Here is a 26,406-nt window from a genome sequence, read left to right as displayed (position 1 = left end):
GATTAAATCCTTCATTTTTAACAGGCCCAGCACTTTTGATAGAAAAACAGTAGCTCAGAGCTAAATGGCCGGAGGCTCTTTAAATAAAAAAACCACTCCTCCAGAGTGAAATATTGTACTTGGCAGGGAGCCTTTCCCCACCCCGTAAGAAGGAAGCTTTGTTTCTATATTAAAGACAGTAAATGTGTCTTCTCTTTGCCTAAAGGCAAAAGAGACCTCTTGGAATAAAAGAAAAATCACCACAAGTTCAGTCAACTGGAGCAGAGTCAAATGACTCATTAAAGCAATCCATCACTGGCTGGAAGCAGGAAAGCCACAGTGGAATCACGAAGAGAATGGGGGTGGACACTGGATGAGCCTGCTCTCTGGGGCTCTTCTGGGGCTGGCCTGCCTTCTTCCAGGAGATGTAGGGGAGTGAGAAGAGCAGCCTTTCTGGGGTCCTGAGGCCGGATGAGTTCTCCTGGCTGCCTCTCCCCAGAGAAGCCTCTGCGGTGCCCCTCCGGCTTAGGGAGGAGCCACCGTGCAGTGGGCATGCCTGCATATCCTCCTAATGCACTGTGAAACCAGAGCATTGAGTCCTACCTCTGCAGTCTCCTCCAGTTCCCACCTATGAGCTAAGTTTTGCTCTGAGCTGAATGAAGATTTACCTGGACTTCTGTCCCTTCCCTTCTCCAGGGAACCTAGCCTCCTCCCCTGCGTTTACCTATCCCAAAAGTTTTTTGGGGAAAAAAAAAATCTCCTCTTGTTATTAAATATACTTATGTATTCAACTATATTAATATCTAAAATCTTTCCCAATGGGCAAAATCTTTGCTAGAGAAACAGAGCCTTGTGCTCTCATGTGATACTGGTTTTGACAGAACTGGCTAGATGCCAGTAAATAACACTAGGGAAGGAGCGTTTATTAGGGTTTTTATCCTTTTACAGAACCAGACTTTATCACTTCAATTTTTTTATTAGACCAATAATACACACATAAAATAGGAACATTTATATTTTAAATATAAAATATGTATGTAAAATTTAAAAATATATAAGCTAAAAACACTGAATGTGTTTGAAGTCCCCAGCAAAGAAAGATAACTCCTGTTAATGTTTTAGTGCATTTCCTGCCTTCTAGACTTGTAGCAGTGTTGTTAAAATGGGTTTTGTTGGACTTGATAGATTCCATTTCCGCGTTTGTTCCATGGAGGTACAGTACAATCTTTGATAGGTTGGTCAGTATAAGTGGAACGTCTTGAATGACAAACACCTAGACACACTGCCATTTGAAGGTGAACCTTTAGGAAATGCTTTTTGGAGGCCAGGTGTGTTGGGTCATGCCTGTAATCTCAACATTTTGTGAGGCCAAGATAGGAGGATCACCTGAGGCCAGGAGTTTGAAACCAGCTTGGGCAATATAGTGAGACTTCATCTCTACAAAAAAAAAAAAGAAAGAAAGAAAGAAAGAAAAGAAAAATTAGCAGACCCTGTAGTCCCAGCTCCTCAGTAAACTGAGAAGGGAGGATTGCTTGAGCCCAGGGGTTTGAGGTTACAGTGACCTATTATCACGCTCCTGCACTCCAGTCTGAGTGACAGAGTAAGAAACTGTCTCTAAGAAAACAAATAAATAAATAAATCCCTTTTGGTGGCATCTCCAGCATGTTGGCCCTGTGCTCTGGTGGGAAGAGTAGTGGTCCACATGCCATTGCCCACCTCTGTGACCCTGGGGTAGCCGCTTCCCATTTTTGGCTCAGGAGTTGGACTAGATCACATCTAAGGCTCCCCTCTGCCCTAATATTTTAGAAATATCTTCACACCTGCATTCCTCTTGGTGAGAGGTTAAGATAGGTGATTTTCCTGTGATTTCAGATATTTCTTTTGAAACTCTTATCCTCTTGATAGGAAAATGATTACTCCAGAAGGAAATTAGAAGGCTTGTACTCCTTTATACATTATAACGTAGAAAATTTAGAGAACAGAGAAGTGCATTAAGAAGGCAATAAAAATAAACTCTAATCCATTCATCTAGACCTTAGCATTAACATTTTTATGTACTGTATTTTCTTTCTCTATATGTATTTTAATTAAATCAAGCTCAAGTAGATAGTATTATTTCCTAAAGTTTCAAACATTATATCAAAAGCATTTTTTTATTTTCAAAAAAACTTTGAAATTATTTTTATTGTAGTAAAGTACACATAACAAAATCTATCACTTTAACCATCTTAAGTGTCCAGTTCAGTGGCATTACTTACATTCATTGCGGTATAACATCACCACCATCCATCTACAGAACATTTTCCATCTTCCCAAACTGAAATTCCATATCTATTAAACAGTAATTTCCCATTTCCTCCTCCTCCAGCTCCTGGTAACCACCATTTAACTTTCTGTCTCTATACATTTGACTACTTCAGGTACCTAGTATTGAAATCATTTTTTAAAAATAATTTTTCATGGTTGCCTATTATTCTAATATGTAGATGTATCATAATTTATGTAATGAGTCTCCATGTTAAACATGTAATTTCCTTTCCGTTTTTCACTATTGCAAATAATACTGCCATGACTGCCCCCATATCCATTTAAAAACATACGACCTCTGTTTTCCTTTGAGCCTAAATAGGATGGCTCTACTTTCCCTTTGTCTTTTCACCATCCAAATTGGTTCCCCTCCTTAATTTCATGGCAGAGGCAGCAAACCCCTCTGCATGTAGCTGCTGATCGAGGAAATGTGGAACTGGTAGAAACCCTGCTGAAGGCAGGCTGTGACTTGAAGGCTGTTGACAAGGTAAGTGAATGGACTTCATTCAGCTGAGATGGTTGCTGAGACCTTCCTGTTGGCTGTCAGCCTTGAGCAGCGACATTGGAATATCCTCTGTGAAATGGGCACGAACTGGAGAAACCGTGTATCTTCATAGTCAGTAAAATATCCCAGTTTTGATTGAGCTATGTCAGTAAGAATTTTTACTTTGAATAACAATTATGTGGTTTTAAAATTCAAATTCTACATTAAATTTTTGAAAAGATTATAGATTCTGCCAGGCGCAGTGAGTGGCTCACGCCTATAATCTCAGGATTTTGGGAGGCCGAGGCAGGTGAATCACCTGAGGTCAGGAGTTCGAGATCAGCCTGACCAACATGGAGAAACCCCATCTCTACTTAAAATACAAAAAATTAGCTGGGTGTGGTGGCGCATGCCTGTAATCTCAGCTACTTGGGAGGCTGAGGTGGGAGAATTTCTGAACCCGGGAGGCAGAGATTGCAGTGAGCCGAGATCGCGCCATTGCACTCCAGCCTGGGTAACGAGCAAACTCCGTCTCAAAAAAAAAAAAAAAAAAATTATAGATTCATATGGTCCAAAAATAAAAGAATATAACTAGCAAGGGTTTAGCAGTAAAAAATTCCCACCCACCCCATTCCTACTTGTCTGGTTACCATACTACCTTGCCATATGTATCTATTACTATAAATTATTTCTGTTCCTTCCAGAGTTTTATATGCATATGCCAGCAACCATAAACACATTATACTCTTACTGCCTTCCTCCATCCTTTTTAGACACCGATGGCATACCCATAACGAGCATACTGTTCTGCATTTAGCATTTTTAGCATTATTAAGTGGAGATCTTTGCATATTAGTACATGGAGAGTTTCTTCTTCTTTTTTTACAGCTGCATAGTATAGCATAGCACAGACATATCACAATTTGTTCAACTACTCCTCAATTTATGGACATTTAAGTTGTTCCTAAAGTTTTGCTTTTACAAACAGAGCTGCAATGAATGACTTTACATACGTCTAAACTTGTTTTTTTAAATTAAAAAAATTGTGGTAAAGTCCAGATATATAAAATGCACTGTCTTACCCATTTTTAAGTTCAGTATGATTAAGTATGTTCACATTGTTATGCAATCAGTCTCCAAAACATTTTCATCTTGCAAAAGTGAAACTTTATACTTGTTCAATAACTCCCCATTTCTTCCTTCTGCCAGTCCCTGGGAAACAGAAAGTCTACTTTCTGTTTCTGTGAATTTGGCCACTCTTAAGTATCTCATATAAGTGGAATCACATGGTATTTGCCTTTTTGTGACTGGCTTAGTTCACTTAGCGTAACGTCTTCAAGGTTTATCTATGTTGTAGCATGTGTCAGAATTTCATTCCTTCTTAAGGCTGAATAACATTTCATTGTATGTCTATGCCACATTTTGTTTGTTCATTCATCCATCGATGGATGTTGGGTCATATGCATAGTAAGAGGCAGAGCTGGCTTCAAAGCCAAGTAGTGGCTGCTCTGTCATCTGGTGCTTTGCTACAATTGTCAGCAAAGATGACTACTTCCGAAGCTTGCAGTTTTCCCTTCCTTATTTTTACCCACATAGTTCAATAGCTAGCACCTCTCTAATTCACAGTGGAAGCCTGAGTCCACCCTACTCTAGTTCAGAATCATCCATTTTACATGCGTAGAATCTAAAGTATTTATATGTTATTTTCCTTTTCTCTGTGTGTCAGTTTCTAAAATTAACTTTTCTTTTTCTTATCATAAAAGTAACACAGGCCCACTGTGGACAATTTAGAACACACAGAAAAGCGTAAGGAAGGAACACACAGCCACCCATATTTTATCACTTCTGTAGCATTCCACCCCTTTCACTGCCTGGTTAACTTGGTTTAACATTTACCATTGGTATTTTCTAATGTCATCTTTTTGTAATTTGTTCTAGTTTTTCATGAACACTTAATACCCTGAAGACCATTCTGTGGGTAGAAAATCTATAGCATTAGGCAGGGATTGATGTGGGGCCCCTGGTGCTCAGTGGAGTAGATATTCCAGTGAACACAGTCAATGCTACCAGTTGACTTTGTTTTCAAAACAAGAGCTCACAGTTCGTGGGGCCTCATAATTTGATTTCCCCAGATTTCCCTTCTTTCTTTTCAGGGTCTGGCACATAGTTGGAACCCAATACATAGTTAGTTAATGACTAAAAAGTATCTTTTCTATTGGCTCCCACAAGTTTTGTTGTCAAAGAAAAGTGTTTCTAGGACCATGCTAGGGTCTGCTTAGGAAATAAGGAGCCAAAATTTGGTGTAAATTTGACTCTCCCAGCAGCTTGTTCTCTGCTGGTCCTTTTGGCCTGAGGTGTTGCAGAGCTCTCAGAGGACCTTCTATCCCCGCTACCTCCCAACCCCTAAGGGCAGAAGTGTTTGGATTTTTACTCCAGCGTATATTCCCTAGGAAGATTTTCCTATGAATTTGAAAACTCCGGCTCTCAGAATGCTGCCTTCTCAAAGCAGGCTAATTATAGTGATTCAAATGGCTTTACAAGCCAGAATGTAGACAGCATGCAATTAGAGGCTTGCTAAATGCCTGCAAAATGCAGGTCTTTCTAATTTCATTACTGTCTCTTTTGATTAGAGGCTGATTACTTTCAGCCCTAATTTTTCTGCTGGCCTGGGTCTTAGCGCCTAGACTAAGAACCAAATCATTTACACTGGTGGGATTTGCACTTGTTGCAAATATCTAACCATGTAAGATAATACTTGGGATGTATTTCTGGATCCATAAGGGTAGAAACACAGGTTCCTAAGATTGGAACTTCTTCTTGGGTCATTTCTGACCATTAATTTTAATTGTTTTCCAAGCAAATTCTTCATGGGTCACTTGAAAAGCAAATGAGAACCACCATCCTTTGCTCAGGGAAAAATGTTTAGATGTAGAAGTTGTACACTGTATGAACTCCAGGGGATTCTGCTTACAAAGCTGTGTGCCCTGGCTTTAAGCTCTGTCCACCTTGAGAAAAGTGTAGCTTTTTGTAATTTGTCTAAGATACCACGCAGGCTCCAGGCAGAGCATTCCCAAAATTATGTCCAGAACAGCCCTTGATGATCATTCCATTTGGTTAAGATTCAAACCTCTCACCCTTGGTTGGAGGCAGTATGGTATAATGGAAAAACATTCTAGATGTGGGTCCAGTGAGCTATGAATGACCAGAGTTGCCATTACTGATATTTTATTTGTAATAAAATCCAGCCCTTTTCTGTCTTATTACTCAATGCTCCTCAAAACATAGCTTCTACCTCCTGGTCTAAAGTGGCTGTTCAGGCTCCTGCCATCATGTCAGCATTCCACTCAGGAGGAAGAAGAAAGGAAGGAAAATACCATTCATCCCTCTTCTGTTTAAAGATACTTCCCAGAAGTTGCATGTCCCACTTCTATTTACAGACCATTGGCCAGAACTTAGGTCACATACCTAACTGCAGAAGAGGCTAGGAAATATTCAGCGTTATTAGCATATGTTCTAAAGGCTTTATATGTGTGATCACGTTTACCCCTGACCACTCCACTATGCGGTAGTTATAAAGACCCAAAGAGAAAAGGACTGGCCTAAGTTAACACAGCATGGGGTGGTAGAATCAAGATTTGAACCCAGTTCCCCATGTTCCAAAACCAGAGCTCCTAATCACTGGGCCATACCGCCTGATTTTTTTTTTTCTTTTTTCCTTTTTTACATTTTAGCAAGGAAAGACTGCCCTGGCTGTGGCCTCCAGGACAACCATAGCCTCGTGGTGGACATGCTCATTAAAGCAGAGAGATACTACGCCTGGAGAGAGGTAAGGAAGGACGAGCCCAGCACAGTGGAGGCTCTCCTGGCAGCACCCATCTTCTTGAGGGGCAATGTGGGGGCTGCGTCATACTTTGCTCTAATGAGCAGAGCCCTGGTCAGTACAGTTAAAACTGTGCCTTCTGTTTTGTGCTGCCCCCATTCATGGAATGAGTAGCTGCCTCTTCCTTTGCCGACATCAGATGTCAGAACTGAGAGTGCGTAGAGTTTGCTTGGGTCAAGCGGTGTTGTCCATGCCAGCTCTAATGGACCTGGCATGTGAACCCCTGATGGGTGACGCCCTGGTTGTGCCCTCTGTCCACAGTCTGGCCATGAGCTATTCCCGGGAGCACTAATGAATGATTAAGAAAAACTCCTTTCTGTGGCTTGGCAGTTTTCAACACACCTCTGTGCTGGCTTTCTGGCATTTAAGTATTCCGTGAGAGTCATGAAAACCTTACTCACTTGAGAACACACAAAAAAACCATTGTCTGTAAGTCATTCTTTTTGGTGTTCTTTCATTTTTATTTCCTCTGATATCCGCTACCCATGCAGCTTCTCGATAGACTGCCCTCCCCTGCAAGATTCACGTCTATGCCCTCAGGCAAGAATGGCACTGCCAGACACCATTCTTGACTTATAGTGACGTGTTGTTTCCATTCTAGGCTGCATGGCGTTCCCTGGCCCAATGTGTTAGCTCCGGAATTCAGGTCCTGATCATGTGGGGCTCACCCTGAGTTTCTGTGAAGCTGGATTGCTGTCCACCTGGCCAATCCTGGGAAATTTCCCTTAAATCCTTAAATCAAAAAGCATTTACTCATCTCCTTCTCTCTCACAATTCTGTTTAATTAGCTTGCTAGTCTTGATCTATATGGATTCTTTTAAAGGTCACGCCATCCTTCTTGCAACTTTTCTTGCCTGTAAAACCAAAAATAAAAGTGCTTTGCTTATAAAACTTTTTTAAAAAATGTTAACAATTGGAATTCTCTTTCTTCTCTCCCATTCCTCATCTTTCTATGTTCTTTCATCTCCTCCCCTTACCTCCTCCTCTTTTCCTATCCTCAGACTTATTTTCTTAAATTATCATTTTTTTAATTGAAGACAACTTTACCAAGTGCCATCTTTTCTCTTTCTCTTTAACTTGCTTTCACATTTTCTTTGGAAATAGAAATATTCATTGGTTCTATTTTTAATTCCTGGAAGCTTTAAAAAAATTCTTTTGGGTAGATGAGAATAAATTATTTTCCCACCAAATGAATACACCCTCTTTCCTAATGAATCTTTAAGACATAAGAGTTAGGTAAACTTTGAAAACCATATGTAATACATAAATATAGCTAAAGGAGACCCCCCAGAAATGGTAAGAGTTGTTTACTCTGGTGACAACTGGGGTCCTGGGGTCTGGAGTTGGAGAAATATTTGTCTTTTAAGATACATTTTTCAATTTTTTTAACCAAATGCATTTATTATTTTAAATTCTCTTTGTTCATTGAACAAGTTTATATCCTGCCTAATATAAATGGTTCCTAGTAAAAGGATTAAAGAGATGATTTAAATTTCCTCTCTTATATCCATTTATCCATTAACATAACCACCCAATCATCCATCATTAAATTCAGTGGTTCAAAGGCAAATGGGAGCTTCCTAAAATCTGGCTTATGTTATTTTAATTTCCACCAGTTCTGGCTCATGTTATTCCTGCAAATGGTTCAGTGCTTTGGCAGGCAAGCTATTTAATGCTTTCACTGACTGCTGAAAAAGACCTAGGCTTTCCAAGTCTCCTGCCCTTTTCGATGGAAGCCTGAGGGACCACCCAGCCCAATCCCGAAATGCAAAACCATGTAAGTTTCTTGAAGAACTAAAAATGTTACCGCACAAAGATAAACGCAGAAGCATTTTGTGTTCTTCCCTTTCCCTCGTGACGTTTAGGCTTTGGATCTTGCTGGATTCATCATTGTTTCAGGAGATGGAATGAGGAGAAAAGGACAAAGAGAAGTGGCCCACAGCACCCAAGTTTGTTAGATCTCCCCATCCTCAACCTCACTTCCTTTGAATTCCTGGGAGCTAGGCACTGTGGAAGTAAAGCTGAGGCTGGGTTGGAGAAGACCCTGCCTTTTACAGTCTCTGAAACGATTGTGGGTAATTCACACCTCCCATTCCTCTTCCAACTTCTGTACACAAAGTTCAGATACTAGAGGAGGGTTTTGCCCTTCTTGGCCAAGCTTCCCAGGAGGAGCTTATTACGCTTCCCCTGTCAAGCTTTCTGGAGGAGATTGCTGGTGCCGTGAGGGGTGCAGGCTGATCCCTGGTGGGGATGAGCCTGTCCCATCAAGTTCTTCTCATTAGTTTTGAAACCCAGGGTCCCATACCCTTTTGATCCATTTCCTGCCCCAGCCTTGACTCCCATCTTGTTGTGAAGAATATTTTCATTAAGATACACCTTTATTTAAGTGAAAGACAAAAACAGAGTCACTATACATGAAAAAGGAGAGGTAAACAGGAAGTCCCAGACTTCTTGGTGGGCCACGTGTCCTGGATGTCCTTAACTGATTTGCAGCTTTCTGCAGGAGGATTACCTGGAGCCCAAGAGGTATCAGCACAAGAGGCAGTTCTAGGAAGACGTGCTCCTGCTTTCACTCAGGAATTTTTCTCCAGTGTTTTTGGTTTGATTCTGTAGGTCTCTGGTGGATTCTGCGGAAGAGACAAAAGAAACCTTTACACAGACAGAAAACAAGACGCCAATCTAGGCATAGTGCTGTTGGGCTGAACCTGGCTGCAGTGACTTTAAATGATATCCACTCCTGTCCTCTCCACCCCCTTGGTCACCTGTTCCCCAAGTCACACCCTGAGCTAGGCTCCTGGTTTCCTCTCCTCATGCTTACCAGAGAGCAGGATGAATGAGGGACCAGCTATGTGATCTTATAAGGGATACACCCAGTCTGGGCCCACTGAAGCTTTGATATGAGAACATCAAATAAACAAAAGAAGAAAAGGGGGTATGGATGGATTCAAGCAAAGTCCAATAGTGATAGTTTTGTTGTTGTGACACATCCTTCCCCAAGACAGCCTCTCTGTTCTCATTCTCTATTCTAAGCAGCATGGAACACAATAGGCAAAATCCCTCCCATTTCCTATGTCAGACAGACGGTACCCAAACTTTTGATTTCAAGCATTTGTTTCCATTTTGGATGGCAAAAACATGATCCAGTGACAGATGGCATCGAAAACATAGTCTCGGTTACCACTTTACCGGTTATGTTTGAAAAACATATACACTGTGAAATAAGGTAGTAAGTAGAACACATCTGAAATCTTCTGATACAACTATTTTCACTTTAGGAGGATCACGAGAGTATCAGGGACCCATCGACAGGCTTTACTCTGACATTCAAGCAAGATCATAGTTTGGAGACCAGACATATTCACACACTCCTTTGGGACCTGGCTTATCGTCAGCTGAAGGCCAATGAGTGGCAGAGGCTGGCCCGTTCATGGAACTTTACAGATGACCAGATTAGAGCCATAGAGGAGCAGTGGTCGGGTGAGTACAGACTGGATGATGTGGGCAGGAGGAATTCACTGTTAGGAACAGCAGTGCCTCCTGGTGTGAGGTCTTCCAAGAAAGTACATGGCACTCACAGTAAGCCGCAATCTTCGAGGGGCCCAGGAATAGGGGCTGCTAGCTTAGGCCCACACCAGTGATTGGACGTTAAGATTTGCAGAAAAGTGAACACTCATGGTCTGCAGTAAACTGAAGTCTGCAAGAGATTATTATGTTTATTGAGCCATATCAAACATGTGGCATTTAGAAAGAAATTAAGGTTCCCACTGGACAGTCACTAAGGAAGCAAGGATTTAACAGTTGGTGTGCCAGTGGGAAGCCAATCTGATTTCTAGTGTTCCTTGAGACTGTCCTGGGGTGAATGGATTTATTCTGTAATCAATAGTCTCACTGTTTAAGTTTGCACTCCAGAAAGAGGAATTCCTTAAGCCAGGTGGGTGTGGGGGAAGAGGTTCTTGTAGGACTAGGCCTTATGGGAGGCTTGGCTGTCTCATGAGAGACACAGGGATGAGACTCAGGGCTTTCTTGCCTAGATGATTCCAAGCAATGAAATCATTTCAGCTGGACTCAAGCTGTCAGAATTAGTGAGGTCAGATCAGCTGGATTCCTTAGTTTTGCTTTTTTGTGGTTAGACCGAAACCTAGGAAATACAGAAATTTTGCTTGGCATTAATCAACTAATTAGCTTCAACAAGTAAGCAGCCGGGCACAGTGGCTCATGCCTGTAATCCCAGTACTTTGAGGCAGGCGGATCACAAGGTCAAGAGATCGAGATCTGGCCCACATGGTAAAACTCCATCTCTACTAAAAATATAAAAATTAGCTGGGCATAGTGGCGTGAGTCTGTAGTCCCAGCTCCTGGGGAGGCTGAGGTAGGAGAATTGCTTGAACCGGGAGGTGGAGGTTGCAGTGAGCCGAGATCACGCCACTGCACTCCAACCTGGTGACAGAGGCAGACTCCGTCTCAAACATAAATAAATAAAAAATAAAATAATCAATGAAGCAAATATGTTTCTTGGCCAAGTTTTCTATTCAGAGCAGTGCCCTCTCGTGGACATCCTAAGACGAGAAGGTGTCCCTGCTCAGGGATAGATTTGTATTCGTGATTGCTGGGAACTGGGGATGGCAGAAGCACAGCCCTTGAGCACACGCTGTTTATACCATATACAAGTAAATTATGGGACTGTGTATTGCTCATGCTTAGGATACATTTTCATGTGAGAGATAGAAGATAAGGTATTGAAAACATTGAATACTAGCTAGTTTCTAACTAGAAAAGATTTTTTATTGTTAAGATTTCTTTTTTGTCATGAATAAGGCTTATAGTGTTCTGTGAAGTCTTAGGAAAACTGAGTTGCCTCCTGGAACTCTATCTTGACCTGAAGAGATGACTTGAAAATACAGTGTACCTTCAGAGTACTTGGCAATAGGATAAGGGGGATTTTAAGGTGTTTCGATGAAACCTTTACGGAGGGCCTGGATTGTTTATCTCTGCCGGATGAGGGATACATACATCAGCTCTCTAAGCCTTGCATGTTCGAAGGAGTTTATAATCTAGTCGGCACAATAACAATGACATTTACAATTCAATTATGTTGTGATCTAGGGTAAGGTTACTAGCACCAGGGAGTTTGTGGGCTTTTGAGTAAAGAAGTAACAGGTTCATGATGGTATTTAAGAAAAATTAGTGTATCAAGAGCAAGATTAGGAAAGGAACAGAGGACCTGCCCAGGAGTACATTCTGGAAGCGTGCAGTTCCTCTCCCTGAAATGCCCGCCTCTCTAACAGTCTGTCCAGTGAACGTCTCCCTTGCCCCCGCAGAGCTAAGCCTCTTTCCTTGCACAGCATGTCTGCTCCTGCACACTCTCCCTCATAGCAAGGAGTCTGTAGTGTGTTGGTAACTGAACTCCTGTTGGGAGCCACAGTGGCTTTGTGGTTCCCAGTCCCAGTACTTCCCAGACACCCCTCCAGGCTGAGTTATCCAGTGATTATTTGTCAAATGAATAATCCTGGCCCAGGGATGCAAACTTCCATCAGAGTAGCTTCCTTGAAACTGGAGTGGCAGAATGAACCGTGCATGCTTGCAGCTCAGAGTGGTGAACATAGAGCAGCATTAGTGGCAGCACCCGAGAGTTGGTGAATGCATGGATTCTTACCCCAGATCTACTGAACCTGAACCTACATTTTAGTAAGATACTCAGGTGAAAGAAGCACTGTGAGTTTGAGGAGCATTGGTCTGTGAGAAGTTGCACATCTCATCAAAACTGTTACCACTGGGCAGGCACTACAACTGTCCTCTCTTGTACACTCCTTTGGGTGTGTGTCAAGCACAGCAGGTGCATCATGGCAAGGGCTGGAGGGCATGCAAATGCTGGTCACCACAAGGCAGTACAGTGAGGGCAATGGGAAGGGCTTTATGCGAAGAGGAACGGACTTGCAACCACAGTCATTCAGAAAGTTTAGTTGGAATTGAGATTACAATGGAAAGAGATAGCAGCTCATGGTGTTTTACCTTGGACCTCTTGTGCTTGGTGCGGGAAATGAAAGCTTCCGTTAACATGGCCACAGGGCTCTACTTATCTGGCTACATGGGACCCTGACGACTCAGGCTGATCCGGCCAAGCACCTGTAGGAAGAGCTGGTATGCGCAGGTTTCCCCAAACTAGCTGGTAAGTGACAGTTTCAACAGAAATTCTTTCTCCCTTAAAATGTCAGGGAGCAGTCTACAGAAACACCATCCTGACCAGCTGCAGTCCCAGCGTGGTGTTAGCTGTGGCTCACACGGAGTATGGAGCTATGCAAGGGGCTTGTAAGCTGTCAGCAGCTTCTTCTCTGGGGAATGATCCAGTGAATACTGGTCACCTGTCAGCCTGGTAGTTCTATGTCATCCCCCTGCTGGGCATTTGAAGAACTGTGGGAGTGTTTTTGCTCATGTGTACGTGTGGTCGGAGGAGGAGGGATGGGGCAGAAGTGCTAAACCATCCCATACAGTTATAGGATTGTTCTCCACCAATAAAAGTTGTCTTGCTCAAAATGCCATTTTGCCCGTTGAAAAACCACAGGTTAATGGATCTGAAAATGTTTTCTCTAGGTGGAACAAAAGGAGCAGACAGGCCACCTGAGGTTATTGCTAAAAATCACTCTGCCAAAATGACTGACTATATTGTCAGGAAAGATGCTTTAAAAACTTATCAATAAATTAGGAGGTGTTGTAGCTCTCATATAATAGCAAGCATTCAAGCAAAATGTAGGAACATCTGCCATTATTTCTACGAAGCAGTTTTACCTAGAGCAAGAAGATAAATGAATGAACACTGAGTGATCTAGTAGTTTCCAGCAGTAGTAGGTACAAGGAACAGTGTGTGGATACCTACTTTTCATCACATTATCTCATACGATTGGAACTTTTCTCTTAACCCTGTTCCCATTTGCCCCGAGAATACTCACCAGCGGTGCTTGCAGCATTTCCCCTGAGGAAACTGTGCCATGAATTATCTTACTTTTATTATTATTTTTGCATTGCTGTAGTATATTGACTTTGGAAACAAAAGACATCATTCTACTTGTAGCATTCTGTTTTTAGTAGTGGCATTTCCATGTACAAAATATGGAAACTCTTGATTGTTGAAAATGTTAAGTCCTAGAAAATATAGCATTCCTACATGTGATGTTAACATCATTCTCAAACAATTGTCGGCTGAAGATTCATTCAGTGAACCCAGTTTTTCAGAAATTGACAATTCGCATGATTCAGACTACCCTGATGTTAGTTCTGTTTAGAAATAACTCCAAGAACAGTTTTTATATTTTTCACATTGAAAATCAGTCAGATTTACTTCCGCCTCAAAGAGTGTATTTATGTAAAGCTGAAGCCCTGGCAGTGAGCTGTACTTTTTTTCTAAATGGGTAAAGGGTTAAATGTATTCTTCCCCTGAAAGAGGTTTCAAAAGAACCCTTGGAGAAGACGAAGATGCAGCCCACTGAACTGGCTAAGGGTATGTGTCCTGATGCAAGCCTGTGTGAGTTCACTCTTGAACTCCAAAGCTGACTGGTTGTAAATCTTGAGCAAGCTCTGTGACCTCCCTGTGACAATCTTCTCATTTATTAACTAGGAAAGAAAATAAAAATGTTTACTTCAAAAGACTGTTGTGGGATTTAATGAGCAATAGTGCCTGGTACGAAGTAAGTGCTTTCAAAATGTTAGGTATTAATAAATGTCATCTTATTTTTTCCAGAAAAGACTCGTCATTTCAAAAGCAAAACTGACTCAAACTCCAAGAAATGTGTAGTTTCATAAATGCCTAAAGAAATTGTATTTACATGATTTTCCACTCAGCATTCAGTTCTTTTAATGCCATAAATTTCTTCCAGCAGTAGGCAGTAGCATTGATTTCCAGCTCTGGTGATGGCGGTGATAGGGTACTCTAACAGATGAAAGAAGAGTAATACCATGATACTTTTCAACCACTGAAAAGTCAAACAGTTTTTTTTGTTGAGGGCAAGTTGTATATGATTTTCCCATTTCTGTCATTTGATGGAACTCATGTAATAAGATAATCTAGGAGGGTTTTGCTGTCTTTTTTTTTTTTTTTTTAAACTCATGGAAGCAGCATCATGGTACAGCAAAAAACCAATGGTTTTTACGATAGACGGATATGGTTGTGAACTTGGTTTTGCCACTTATTAGATGTGACTCTTTGAGCATGTTAATATTTAAGTTCTTAGAGCTTCACTTTCCTATAAAGTGGGACAAATGTCTATTCAATCCATAGGACTGGAGTGAAGATGAAGGGAAAATGCCTGTGAAATGCCTAGCTAGCCTCATGCCCACAGTATGGAGATCAACTGTTTCAGTAAGAGAAACTGGGTTTGGAAATTTACAGTCATTGTTGACTTTAAATCACACATAATGTGTAATATATTACTTCGAAAAGACCAGAAGTATGTACACCAATTTTTAAAAAAAATCTCTTGGCGTTGTAATTAATTACAGATTATTACTTTCCTTGTACTTTTGGGCAAATTCCAATTTCTTCACAACAAACATGCATTATTTTTGAAACCTGAGAGTTATGAAATAAATGTAAAATCAAGTATGAATTTGTGTCAGTTTATGTTACCTATTCATTAGAATTTAAGACTCCGTTCTCAGATTCTGACTCTAAATTTACAAGGCACATAATAAAATCATGAACAATTTCAATCCAGTTATTCTATCATGAATTTGTAGTTTTATGTCTTTGTCTCATAGTGATTGTAAATGGCCGACTTAATATTATGAATGTTTAAAACAGGTAATAGATTCACATGCATCCAAAACATTTTTCAAAAATGTATTGAGAAGTCTTATCCCATCTGTTCTTCAGTATGGCCAGTTTCCACTGACCTATCGCTGCTCCCCACCAGATTGGGGTAACCTCTTTATGTGAAAATAAACAAATATGAATACATACTCAACTGTGTAAAGTGTTTGTTAAATTTACATTAACTTAGGCCAACATTAATTGCTTGGTGCTTTAGACAACGTACATTTCTAGAGCTTAAAGCTTAAAAAGATGTTTATAATATTCTTAATCACAACATTCATAATATTCACTTTAGTTTGTCCATATTGTTTTAGCTTGAATACTGAAAACCATTCCTAGTTGTAGTCTAGATTCCTCAAAAAGTGGAGCTTAAGGCCGACGTTTACGTGCAACAACCTTTTCAGAAGTGTACGTATAGGGAAGCAGGAGTGGAGGAAAAGGGGAGTTGTCCAGGGAAGGAGGGAGAATGAGGAGGACAAAGTGAATTACCAAAGTTGCCACCACCACTTGGTACTTGGTACAAGCATAACTGATTATTTAATCATGGGCTACTTTATTCTGAGAGACACGACGTACTAGTACATCTCAGGACAATTCATACAGGGGAGAAGGAAGGAAGAATTGGTCTGTTTACCACAATGTGGGTGTTAATTTTGGGTTGCATGAGTGGGCTCCCCAGTGGAGCCCGTACTCTCCCAACAAAACTGGGAATGAACGGAGAAGCCCGGGAAGAGCATGCACACAGAAAGGGTGCGAGATGAGGTGCTGGTGGTTTGTGTTCATGAAAAGCTTGCTGAAGCCCATGAAGGGTGGAGCTGTTTGCCACAATGGTAGTTGGGCCAGAACCCAGAACAAGTGTTGTGTAAATAGCTAATACTCTTTAAGAAACAGCCTGATAATAATTCAGAAAGGCCTTAATGGGCCCCATTAGAAAATGGGATTCTATTTGCCTGTATCACATTTATTCTCCAATGTCCTGTGAACATGTGAGGCAGCAAGAAAACCTATTTCCTATAATAAAAGTGCAGAGAATTTATATTCAAATTAGAAGAGGCTACAGATGATTAAGTCCATCCACTCTGTTAAAGATATGGAAATTGAGGTCCTGGACAGACTCTTTAGAACCTGCTCATTTTTATGTATTACATAAGTACTTGTGAAATAATAGTAGGTAAACAGATGAGGATCCAGAGAGTCATTTAAATTGTGTGGCCCACACAGTCAGCAATAAAACCATTAGAAGCCAGGTCTTGTTCACCTAAATCAGTTCTGCCCAGATGGTTTCTTTGTATTGGCCAGCCATTGAACAATTTCTGCCCAGGCCTAGGTTTGCTGAGTTGCACAAGGCTATATCATCACAGAACAGTGTTTAGATTTTTAGGGGGAACAATGTCGGTTCAGTGCTGCAGAGTTTCAAATAAGGTGAGAAAGAATACCAGAAACAGGATCATTCTAACAGGAAATTTCTGATACTTCAGTAACTCTGTTCTAGCATTAAAAATGTTTTCCCTTTTGGCATTAAACATAGGTGTTGCCATTTCCATCTATTGTCAACTGTCAGAGTCCTGGAAAAATGAAGACTAACAGACAAAAGCCACAGAAAACTTGAGGCTGGGTATAGTGGCTCATGCCTGTAATCCCAGCACTTTGGGAGCCTAGGGCGGGAGGATCACTTGAGGTCAGGAGTTCGGAACCAGCCTGGCCAACATGGTAAAACCTCAACTCTACTGAAAAAGATACAAAAATTAGCCAGGCGTGGTGGCTGGCATTTGTAATCCCAGCTACTTGGGAGGCTGAGGCAGGAGAATCACTTGACCATGGGAGAAGGAGGCAGTGAGCTGAGGTAACACCACTGCATTCCAGCCTGGGTGACAAGCAAGACTCTGTCTCAAAAAAAAAAAAAAAAAGAAAAAAAATCATTATTACACTCGGCCTTTAACTTTTTAAATTGAAAATAAAAATATCACAGTTTCTACTAGTTCTTAATAGTTTAAGTAAGGTTCCCTCTCAACACTTTGAGTGAATTACAGCTGTGTAACATTGGAAATGATTTAGTGTTTTATAAATAGTGAAAAAAATTTATATACTTTGATGATATAATCAGCAACAGGCTAAACATATTAAAAAATAAAGTCCAGTTTCTTTTTTAATTTAAAAAAGTTTTACTTAATTACTTAAATAAAAAATAACATTAAAATAATTTCTACATATAGTTACAAAGCATGGTAGAGCATGAAAAAGCCTCTTGTAATTCTGAACAGATGAACATGATGTATCCATGATGTTCTAACAATATGGAAAGTTAAAAACAAAAGACTTCTAACCCTTGGTAAGTCCAGAGGAATTAAAAGACCCCACTATGGGCATATTCACTTCAGTCAACCACTTTTATGGACTGAACACTTGTGAGAGACTGGGTGTGAGCTGATCTGGTTCCAAGTGATCTAGAAGCTGAGGCACTACTTTCAGGATGAATGGTCCGGGGATATTTTGCTGCAGTTGCCTGAGGAATGGTTTGCTGAAAAGAAAAAAATCTGTTTTAATAATACCACAAGACTATGTATACTAAGTATCATTTCATCATCTATGATCTATAATTTAATCCAACAAACATTTGTTAAGATCCAGTAGAGAGAAGCAATGAGCGGAGTGAAGCAGCTGTTAAATGAGACAAGGCCCTGCTCTGTAAGGAACCCATACCCAGTCTGACTGACGTGTTGAACACCCACGATGTAATAGCAGAGCTATATCTGCAAGGATCATAAAAAAAGCCATGGCAGCCATTCCTCCAATAGGACCAGGGAGAATCCTGTAATGTGTACAGAGGCTCTGTATATACACAGGAACTCTGTGGTGTTTGGAAGAGGGGTCAGTCCTGAGTCCTCCTCCTCATTCCATCCAGCTTCCTTCTCTCCACTTGACTGTTAGTATGTGGAGACCAATCCCAGGGACACAGGGAAGCCCTCAGATGCAGTATGGTCCTTGCTTTACACCAGAGCCCTCATATTTAACCTGGGTCACCCAGGAGCTGACTAAAATTTTCATGCACATCACCTCAGAGCTCAAAGGAACACCTTAGATATGAGCACTGAAGCATTAAAGTCAGGATACACATGACTCCGTCCACACATGTAATATGCATATAATATGTATAAGTACATGCTATGTACACAAGTACACATTACATGCAAACATATGTATAATATGTATCAGTACAAGGCTTTTCCCCATTAAACCCGATAAAGCTTCTTAGTAGCTAGCAGTGGGATTTGTACTAAGGTAAGTTCTCACTCCACGTCACTGACTAGGACATGTCAATTTCTACTAGGGTCTTCCACTTAGAAAAGTCATTGTTAAAACACTGGAAGTAAAATTATATATATTTGGTCAAAACATTCACTGCATGTTTAAAAAACCCCAAGCTGTAGTTTTTGCTTAAGAAAAGGAATGAAACCTCTTAGAAACAAAAGATCCTGTCAGATTCCACTTTAAAAAGAACAGAACTATTTTTTTTTGAGACAGAGTCTCTCTGTTGCCCAGGCTGGAATGCAATGGCATGATCCTGGCTCACTGTAACCTCCACCTCCCAGGTTCCAGTGATTCCCCTGCCTCAGCCTCCCAAGTAGGTGGAACTACAGTTGTGTGCTACCATGCCCAGCTAATTTTCATATTTTTTAGTAGAGAGGGGGTTTCACCATATTGTCCAGGCTGGTCTTGAACTCCTGACCTCATGATCCTCCCACCTTGGCCTCCCAAAGTGCTGGGATTACAGGCATGAGTCACTGTGCCTGGCCAGAACTCCTTTTTAAGAAACAGAAAAATAACTTCCTTTCTTAAAGTACCTTATATAAATGTTTCTTTGTACATAAATAACTGAATAACCATTATAAATAGGAGATACTCTTGCAACAGATAGGAAATTTTACTTGCCAGCCACCTAAACTGAGCCTACTGAAAAGGCTTTCTCCTTGGGGAGGATGAGCAGGAGGAACTGTAGAAATAAAGCTATCACTGAAATTATGATACACAAAATATGACAAAGAATGAAATAGCTCTAGAAGCATGGAATCATCCAGCAGGTGGGGCTACGATGTCACAAATTGCATCCTCGGTTTTTTAGTAATAACCATTTCTGGTAGTTTTAGATCTTGATTCCTGAGGTAAAATGAAATACAGTGCAGACGACTGCCACTGTGTCTGTCACATGATCCAAATTCGGTGACAATGGAAGCAGCTGATGGCTCTCTGATTCATATGCAATTAGTGGGGAGGAAACGCACATACTGAATAAAGGGAGGGCAGCATGGGAGGTAAGGATCAGAAACAAGGGTTCTAAATTTTTAGTTCTTTGATTTTTCTTCTGTAAAATATGACTTCCTATCATTATTACAAAACAAAAGGTTGTGCTCTCTTTACGCCTTCTTTACCTCACAAATGGACAGTCTCTCACCATCTCTATACATTTTTATGCCTGAAAAAACAGAAATGGGTTTCTTCTCACTTTTGATAACTTGTCTTCCATATTCAAAAATATATAGAAAAGTCTTCTATGAACTTTCAGAGTCTGTCCAATTTATAAAACATGAATCTTAAGATAATCCTAAAATAAATCCTCCATCATCTCCAAGAAGACTTCGATAGGTGCTTCCATCTCTAGCCTTCCACCTCACTAAGGTCCTACTTCACCTGAAGTTCAGTTCAAATCAATCCAGCTTGTCTTCATTTAATCATCTAGTAACCATCTAGTATTCAGGAAAAAAATGATTTAAAATCATTCCATATACTTTTGTTAATACTTAGTAAGTACACAGGAATGCTGTCTAATGCTGAGAATTTATACAGAGCACTCTCTTTTAAAATATATTCTTGAAATAAGCGGGTGTGGTGGTGGGTTCCTGTAATCCCAGCTACTTGGGAGGCTGAGGCAGGAGAACTGCTTGAATCTATCAGTGACCCAAGATTGAGCCATTGCACTCCAGCCTGGGTGACAAGAGCAAACCTTTCCCTCCCCCACAAAAAAAATCCTTCTTTCTCTTTAGGGATGTTCTTATCATTACACTTATGATACTTTTTGAGATAATTGTTGATTTGTATGCATGTGTAGAAAATAATTCAGAGATATTCCATGTATCTTTTTCTAGTAACTTTCAGTAAATTTGCTTATGGTTTTACAGTTTAAAAAATGCCTTAATACATCTCATTTAATTTTTATATTATCTCAGTTAATCTTGAATCCTAACAATAACCCTAGGAGCTCACTATTCTTATTAACCCCATTTTACAGAAGAGAAGGTGGAGGCTCAAATACTTTACTTGATTTGTATCTATCACAAAGGCAATAAGTAGCAAAGTTGAAGCACTAACTTAGGTTTTAAAATATTTGCTTCAAATTCAATGCACCTTCTTTATATCAGGTGCATTTGTTTCAACTTAAATTTTGTTTAACTAAAAACATGCTGACAATTGTATTGAAAAAAGTGGAAGACTTTTTTAAAAAAAGAAACAAAAATTAAAAACTATAAAATGTAGGTAAATTTACTTACAATCAAGTATCTGCTACATGAGCAGCTAGTGACTGAACAATTTTTGTCTATTTTTAAACTGATAATAAATCATTTACATATTTTACTCTTTTGACCACAAACACACTGGATTTCTTTTAGTATTTTACAATTTTTACACTGTTTGGAAGAAACAATGTTTCTGAAATTAATTTCCCAATGGTGGAAAGGTAGACTTATAGCAGGTTTCATAAATACAAGTATAAAAAAAATGAACAGGAAACGGCAGAACAAGTACCAGTCATCATGAATTTTTATCTTCTCAACATGTTCTGTAAGTGTTTACCAGTTTATGAACTCTCAGGAAAAAGAATCTTTGACAAAAGGTCATCAAATGTGAACTCACCACTGTGACTGGATGATGTTTTTCCACAACAACTGAGCTCATGGGAGGAGAAACACCCATTATAGCCAAACTGCTGCTAATTCTGTTTTTTGAAGCAAAATCACATCTTCCTGTGATCCGGGCTGTAATAGTTCTTCCTGCTTTCTGTTGTGCAGAGGTTACAACTCTTGGTACATACTAAGAAGAAGAAAAAAAATAAAACAAGTGACAAGGTAGCAGAAAATCCACAGCAAAATTTCTGTTACTTTTGATTTCATAAATTATGAAGACAATACACAGGCACTTAAAATAGCTGTATATTCAGCCAACTTTAACATGGAAAAAATAAACAAAATCACAAGATAAAAAGCAAAACCTAAAACTGAACACCCTAAAATATCCCTTTAACCTTAGTATGCCAACAATTTTATAAGATTTTAGTAACTTAAAAAGCTATCTTTTTATTTTGAAATAATAATAGATTTATAGGAAGGTGCACAGATCATACCGAAAAGCCCAGTGTGCTCTTCACCCAGTTTCCTGCCATGGTTACATGTTACATAATTAGTATATAACAAAGTCAAAACCACGAAGCTCACCATGAGATAATGCCTGTGTATAGATTTCTGTCATTTTATCACCTAAGTTCCCGTTAACTATCACTCAGTCAAGATACAGAATACTCATCACCACAAAGATCTCCCTCGGGCCAGCCTTGACAGTCATACCCATCTCTCCATTCCTTCCCCAACCATCCTTAACCCCTGGGAACCATTAATCTGTGTTATGGACTTTTTGATCCTTATTAATTAATGATAATTAATATTATCATTACACACATGCTTTTGTGTTCTGCCTTTTCTCTTCTCGTTAACATACTTCTTTTCATGAAGTAACACACAGACCAGTATAGTTCTTAATGAGATGGTTTTTATACCAACAAACTATGTTGTCTTTTTCTATTACATTTAGCACATTTTGCAAAAGAAAAATCCTTTTCTGAGAGTTATTTCTGTATAATATATTGCAAAAGATGGGCCAATCATATAAAAAGGTATTATCAACTCTTACAGCTTTTGTTGCTTACTGCTGAATGATACTCCAGAAAAATATTTACAGCAGGAATAATGCATAAGTGGACTATTTTTCCACTGTCAATCAATTACACAGCTGCTCACTGAAGTCTGAGGTAAAGTCTACTATTCAATTTGTGGTTCTTTATTAATGTTTCATATTTGTATTCCATTTTGTCAACTATCTATACTCTTTATTTGCCAAAAATTGAAAGGGTATTCATACTTAAAATTTTTTGATAGTTCCTGATGAATAGTAAGCTTGTTTAATAATTACAGATACTTATCTAAGAATGTAAATGTTTTCCCTGTTTGATTTCTTTTATTTTTTCAATGCACATACACTTTTTTTAAGTTATGGTTAAACCTGTCGTTCATTTCCTCTTGCTTCCACGACAAAACCAAAACAACCAGCTTTGGACAGCTGAGGCAGTTATATTCTTATAACATTTACTTATTTTGGCTTAATTTATTAAAACACCTGAAATTTCAGTGTGAAGTATTAATCTAAATTCATTTTTTCTCTAAACAGTTTTTTCCAAAGGCATTTATTTAGTACCGATCTTTTCCCAATATGTTATAGTTCATCTCTGATTCTCCATATAGCTGCCTCTAGCTACACACAGTCACAGCTGTATACAGAAATGGGAAGAGAGTGGGCTTCAGGAGAGATGTCTCTGGGAAAATTAAAATGACGGAGTATTGATATTTTTGGAAGACCCTATGGAAAATAGCATTCAGTGGGGTTTTGTAATCTCTTGGAGAGTTTGGAAATAATTCACTACAGTTGGATAAAAAACCAAAGATAAAAATGAAGCAATTAATTCTAAGAACAAACCATTATACTAGAAAGGAAATGTGGTCATAGTATACATTCATGGCTTACCTATATTAGTCATCATAAATGATTTAATCTGAAATTGGAATATCTATATCTAAATATTTACATCCAGGGAGGATGAGGAAAGTGAAGAGAGAGAGAAGGAATAAGGTGGTATCAGGAGGCCAAATCCTTTTATCTGTAATAAGTTAACAGATAATGTCTGAAATTAATAAATGTAGAAATGATATAAACATATTATTTAGGAAAAAACGGAAAACAGAAGAAACATCTCACAGGGAGAGGGATTTAGAGGACCGTTTCTCACTATAGTCCTTGTAAAAATGATTTGGTTTTTTAAGCCATAAACTTTTATGGATCATATAAATTTGATAAACTAAATCTCAGATTTAAAAATGTTTACAAATGTGTTTTTGTGGACTAAATTTATGCTTCTGGCCTGAGGGAAACTTTAACCCATTACTTACTAAAATAAGGGACAAAAAAGATTTTATAAACTCTTAAAGATGCTTAAATGCTATTTTAAAATAGAAAACTAATTGCTGGTAGGAATATTCATTGCCAAAATGTGGAAAATGAAGTACAATTGAGTTTATAACTTTCCTCCTGCACAATCAAGCCTAAAGAGTGTCTCCTCAGTAGCCGAGATTCTCATCTGAAGCTTCAGGTATGAATGAAAAACTAGAGAAGTCTGGACTGAAGAAAGTTAGAGTAGCGGGAAAAATACTCATAGATGATAAACTTCATTCAACCCAGCTCAGAATTGCTTTAGAATACCTTCAATAATTTGAAAATATATACTCCTGTCAATAAAATGACTTTATTTATTTCGACATGGAGTCTCGCTCTGTCACTGGGTTGGAGTATAGTGGCGCGATCTCAGCTCACTGAAACTTCCACCTCCTGGGTTCAAGTGATTCTCCTGCCTCGGGTCCCTAGCTGGGACTACAGACATGTGCCACCATGCCCAGCTAATGGTTGCCCCATGTTGGCCAGGATAGTCTTGATCTCTTGACCTCGTGATCTGCCTGTGTCAGCCTCCCAAGTGCTGGGATTACAGGTGTGAGCCACAGCACCTGGCCATAAAATGCCCTTTAAAAGAAACCTCAATATACTCATTTGAATTAAATAGAAGTTGTCAAATGGTTTGCTATTTGTACTTGTTAGTAATACTTATGTAATGTATTAAAAATTGTATAAATTGAAAAAGTTGTTTTGAAAATGCATAAGGACATTTTACAAAGAATTCATAAAGATAAGTTAGAAAAAAGCTGCTACTAAATTAGGGGGAGGAAAGAAAAACCTAGAAGGATTCTATAATCAGATTGTTTGGAAAGTTTTGTTAGGTTCATGCTTTACAGAAACTGAAACTAGAAATCATAGAAAATATATTGGGTGTGGTTTATATTTAAAAAGATGACAATTACAATCTTTGAACCCACATCCAGTTTGGCTCCACATTAAAAACTAGCAAACTGATATTTATGATTTAGGATAAAATAATGTATTAGGTATGTATCATTCTCTGCTTTAACATACATTTTAAATTAAATGACCACTTGCTGATACCAATAATGTTAGAGTTCATTAAATTTATCAGCTTAGCTGACTTTAAAAAATACTATAAAAATAAAAATTCTAGCATTTTTAGCCATATCAACATAAGCAACAAAATTGAAAGGAATAAGAAAAACAGGAAATGACATAAAAAAGAGTATTATATCTTAATGTTTGACAAGAGACAGTACAGATTACTGATTAAAAGTAAGAGGTCTAAATCAGATTGTCAAAGTCTATCTACCAACTCAGTTACTAATTGTGTGCATAGGCAAGTTGCATACTTCCTAAGCCTCAATTTCCTCAATTATAAAATGGAGAAAGCAGGACCAACTCCCTAATGATAGCCTTTCACTTTCTATTCGAATGAAGAGGAAAGTTAGAAGATAAACTTCACTAAAGGCCTTTACCAAATAGCTTTAAAATTCAACAAAAAATATTTCCCCTCAATTATTCCAATTGGAGTTAGAAAAAGAATAAAATGCCATCTACTGTTCAACTTTATGAACTGCAATAGGCTTGCTTGTATTAACTGTCTAGCCTTTTTTGAAAAATGGTTTCCACCATGAAATCCTGATATTGTCTTTAACATACTGAGGATGCCTGCATTAAAGAAAACCATTTTAAATATGAAGATATTATTTTACTAGCATGGTAATCTTCCTTTCTCCAGTTATTTGATTGCTAATTATCTGTACTTTCTGCACCTATCTCCTGTTAGCTACTGGAAATATCAAGAAAACCTGAAAAAAAAAAAAAAATCCTTGACTCTTAGTAGGACGCCTCGATGATAAAAAAAAAAAGAAAGATAACCAAGGCAGGATTGCAAATCTCTCTCTTCTTTTCCTACTCCCAACAATGACGGTTTCACAGTAAGTTAGCCAATTACTGGATGTGTTCCTACTTTTGTTATCAAGGTTCTTTTAAAAACAAAAAGACATATTTGAGGCCAATCTGAGTATTTTAATTATATAAGGAAGGAAGGAAGAAAACTAAGATTATACTTAGAGATAGATTTAATTGTGATTCTCTTTTCTTCCTGGCCCTAAAAGCCACTTACTTATGTGAATGAAATAGAGTGTGTATCTGCTTTTGAAGAAGTGGATATAGTGGGGTGGGACAGATGTAGAAGGGCTGTCTACAAAATATTATGGTTTTAAGGTTTCAAAAACTTCAACATTATCTCCAATGACCAGATTATTCAAAAAATTAGCAATAAAAAGGATGCTAAGCAAACTTATTCATTCAGTTCTTTCCATACATATTCAGGTTTACATATAAATGCAGATGTACCCATGTAGTCATATTTTAGGAAGAGAATTTTGAAAAATCTATCTCTGCATGTGTTATCTGCATATGCAAGACGAATGAGAAACCAGAACATGAACACAACGAGTGAGTGTTTAAATGAGGCCATCTGTACAGGATCACACTTCAAAATGTGTAATAATGGAAAATAAACACAGCTGAAAATATGTCACAGTTGAATTTCAGTGTCTTTTTTTTGGGCGGGGGGGTGAGGGATGGGAGTCTTGCTCTCTCACCCAGGCTGGAGTGCAGTGGCATGATCTTGGCTCATTGTAACCTCCGCCTCCC

At 39.0% G+C, this 26,406-nt stretch overlaps 2 protein-coding genes across 5 annotated transcripts in view; one reads left to right on the top strand and one right to left on the bottom strand.

The window, feature by feature from the left end:
- The window catches only part of ANKDD1B (ankyrin repeat and death domain containing 1B), a 54,877-nt gene extending 40,086 nt beyond the window's left edge, over positions 1-14,791 (top strand). The window contains 6 exon segments of the mRNA XM_032278179.1: positions 2,675-2,773; positions 6,502-6,532; positions 6,535-6,596; positions 9,926-10,127; positions 12,685-12,816; positions 14,383-14,791. Coding sequence (XP_032134070.1) covers positions 2,675-2,773; positions 6,502-6,532; positions 6,535-6,596; positions 9,926-10,127; positions 12,685-12,704 — 414 coding nt within the window. The 3' untranslated portion in view covers positions 12,705-12,816; positions 14,383-14,791.
- A 2,800-nt stretch (positions 14,792-17,591) lies between these two features.
- Positions 17,592-26,406, bottom strand: part of POC5 (POC5 centriolar protein) — a 39,246-nt gene continuing 30,431 nt past the window's right edge. For all 4 annotated transcript variants that reach the window (XM_032278027.1, XM_032278019.1, XM_032278033.1 and 1 more), the window contains 2 exons: positions 21,361-21,537; positions 17,592-17,971 (listed from right to left, as the gene is read on the bottom strand). In XM_032278027.1, coding sequence (XP_032133918.1) covers positions 17,828-17,971; positions 21,361-21,537 — 321 coding nt within the window. In that variant the 3' untranslated portion in view covers positions 17,592-17,827. The remainder of the gene's footprint in view (positions 17,972-21,360; positions 21,538-26,406) is intronic.

The sequence above is a fragment of the Sapajus apella genome, unplaced genomic scaffold (assembly GCF_009761245.1).
Source record: "Sapajus apella isolate SASKATOON/1434 unplaced genomic scaffold, GSC_monkey_1.0 scaffold1, whole genome shotgun sequence".
Classification (NCBI taxonomy): domain Eukaryota; kingdom Metazoa; phylum Chordata; class Mammalia; order Primates; family Cebidae; genus Sapajus; species Sapajus apella.
This window is presented reverse-complemented; position numbering and strand designations above follow the sequence as displayed.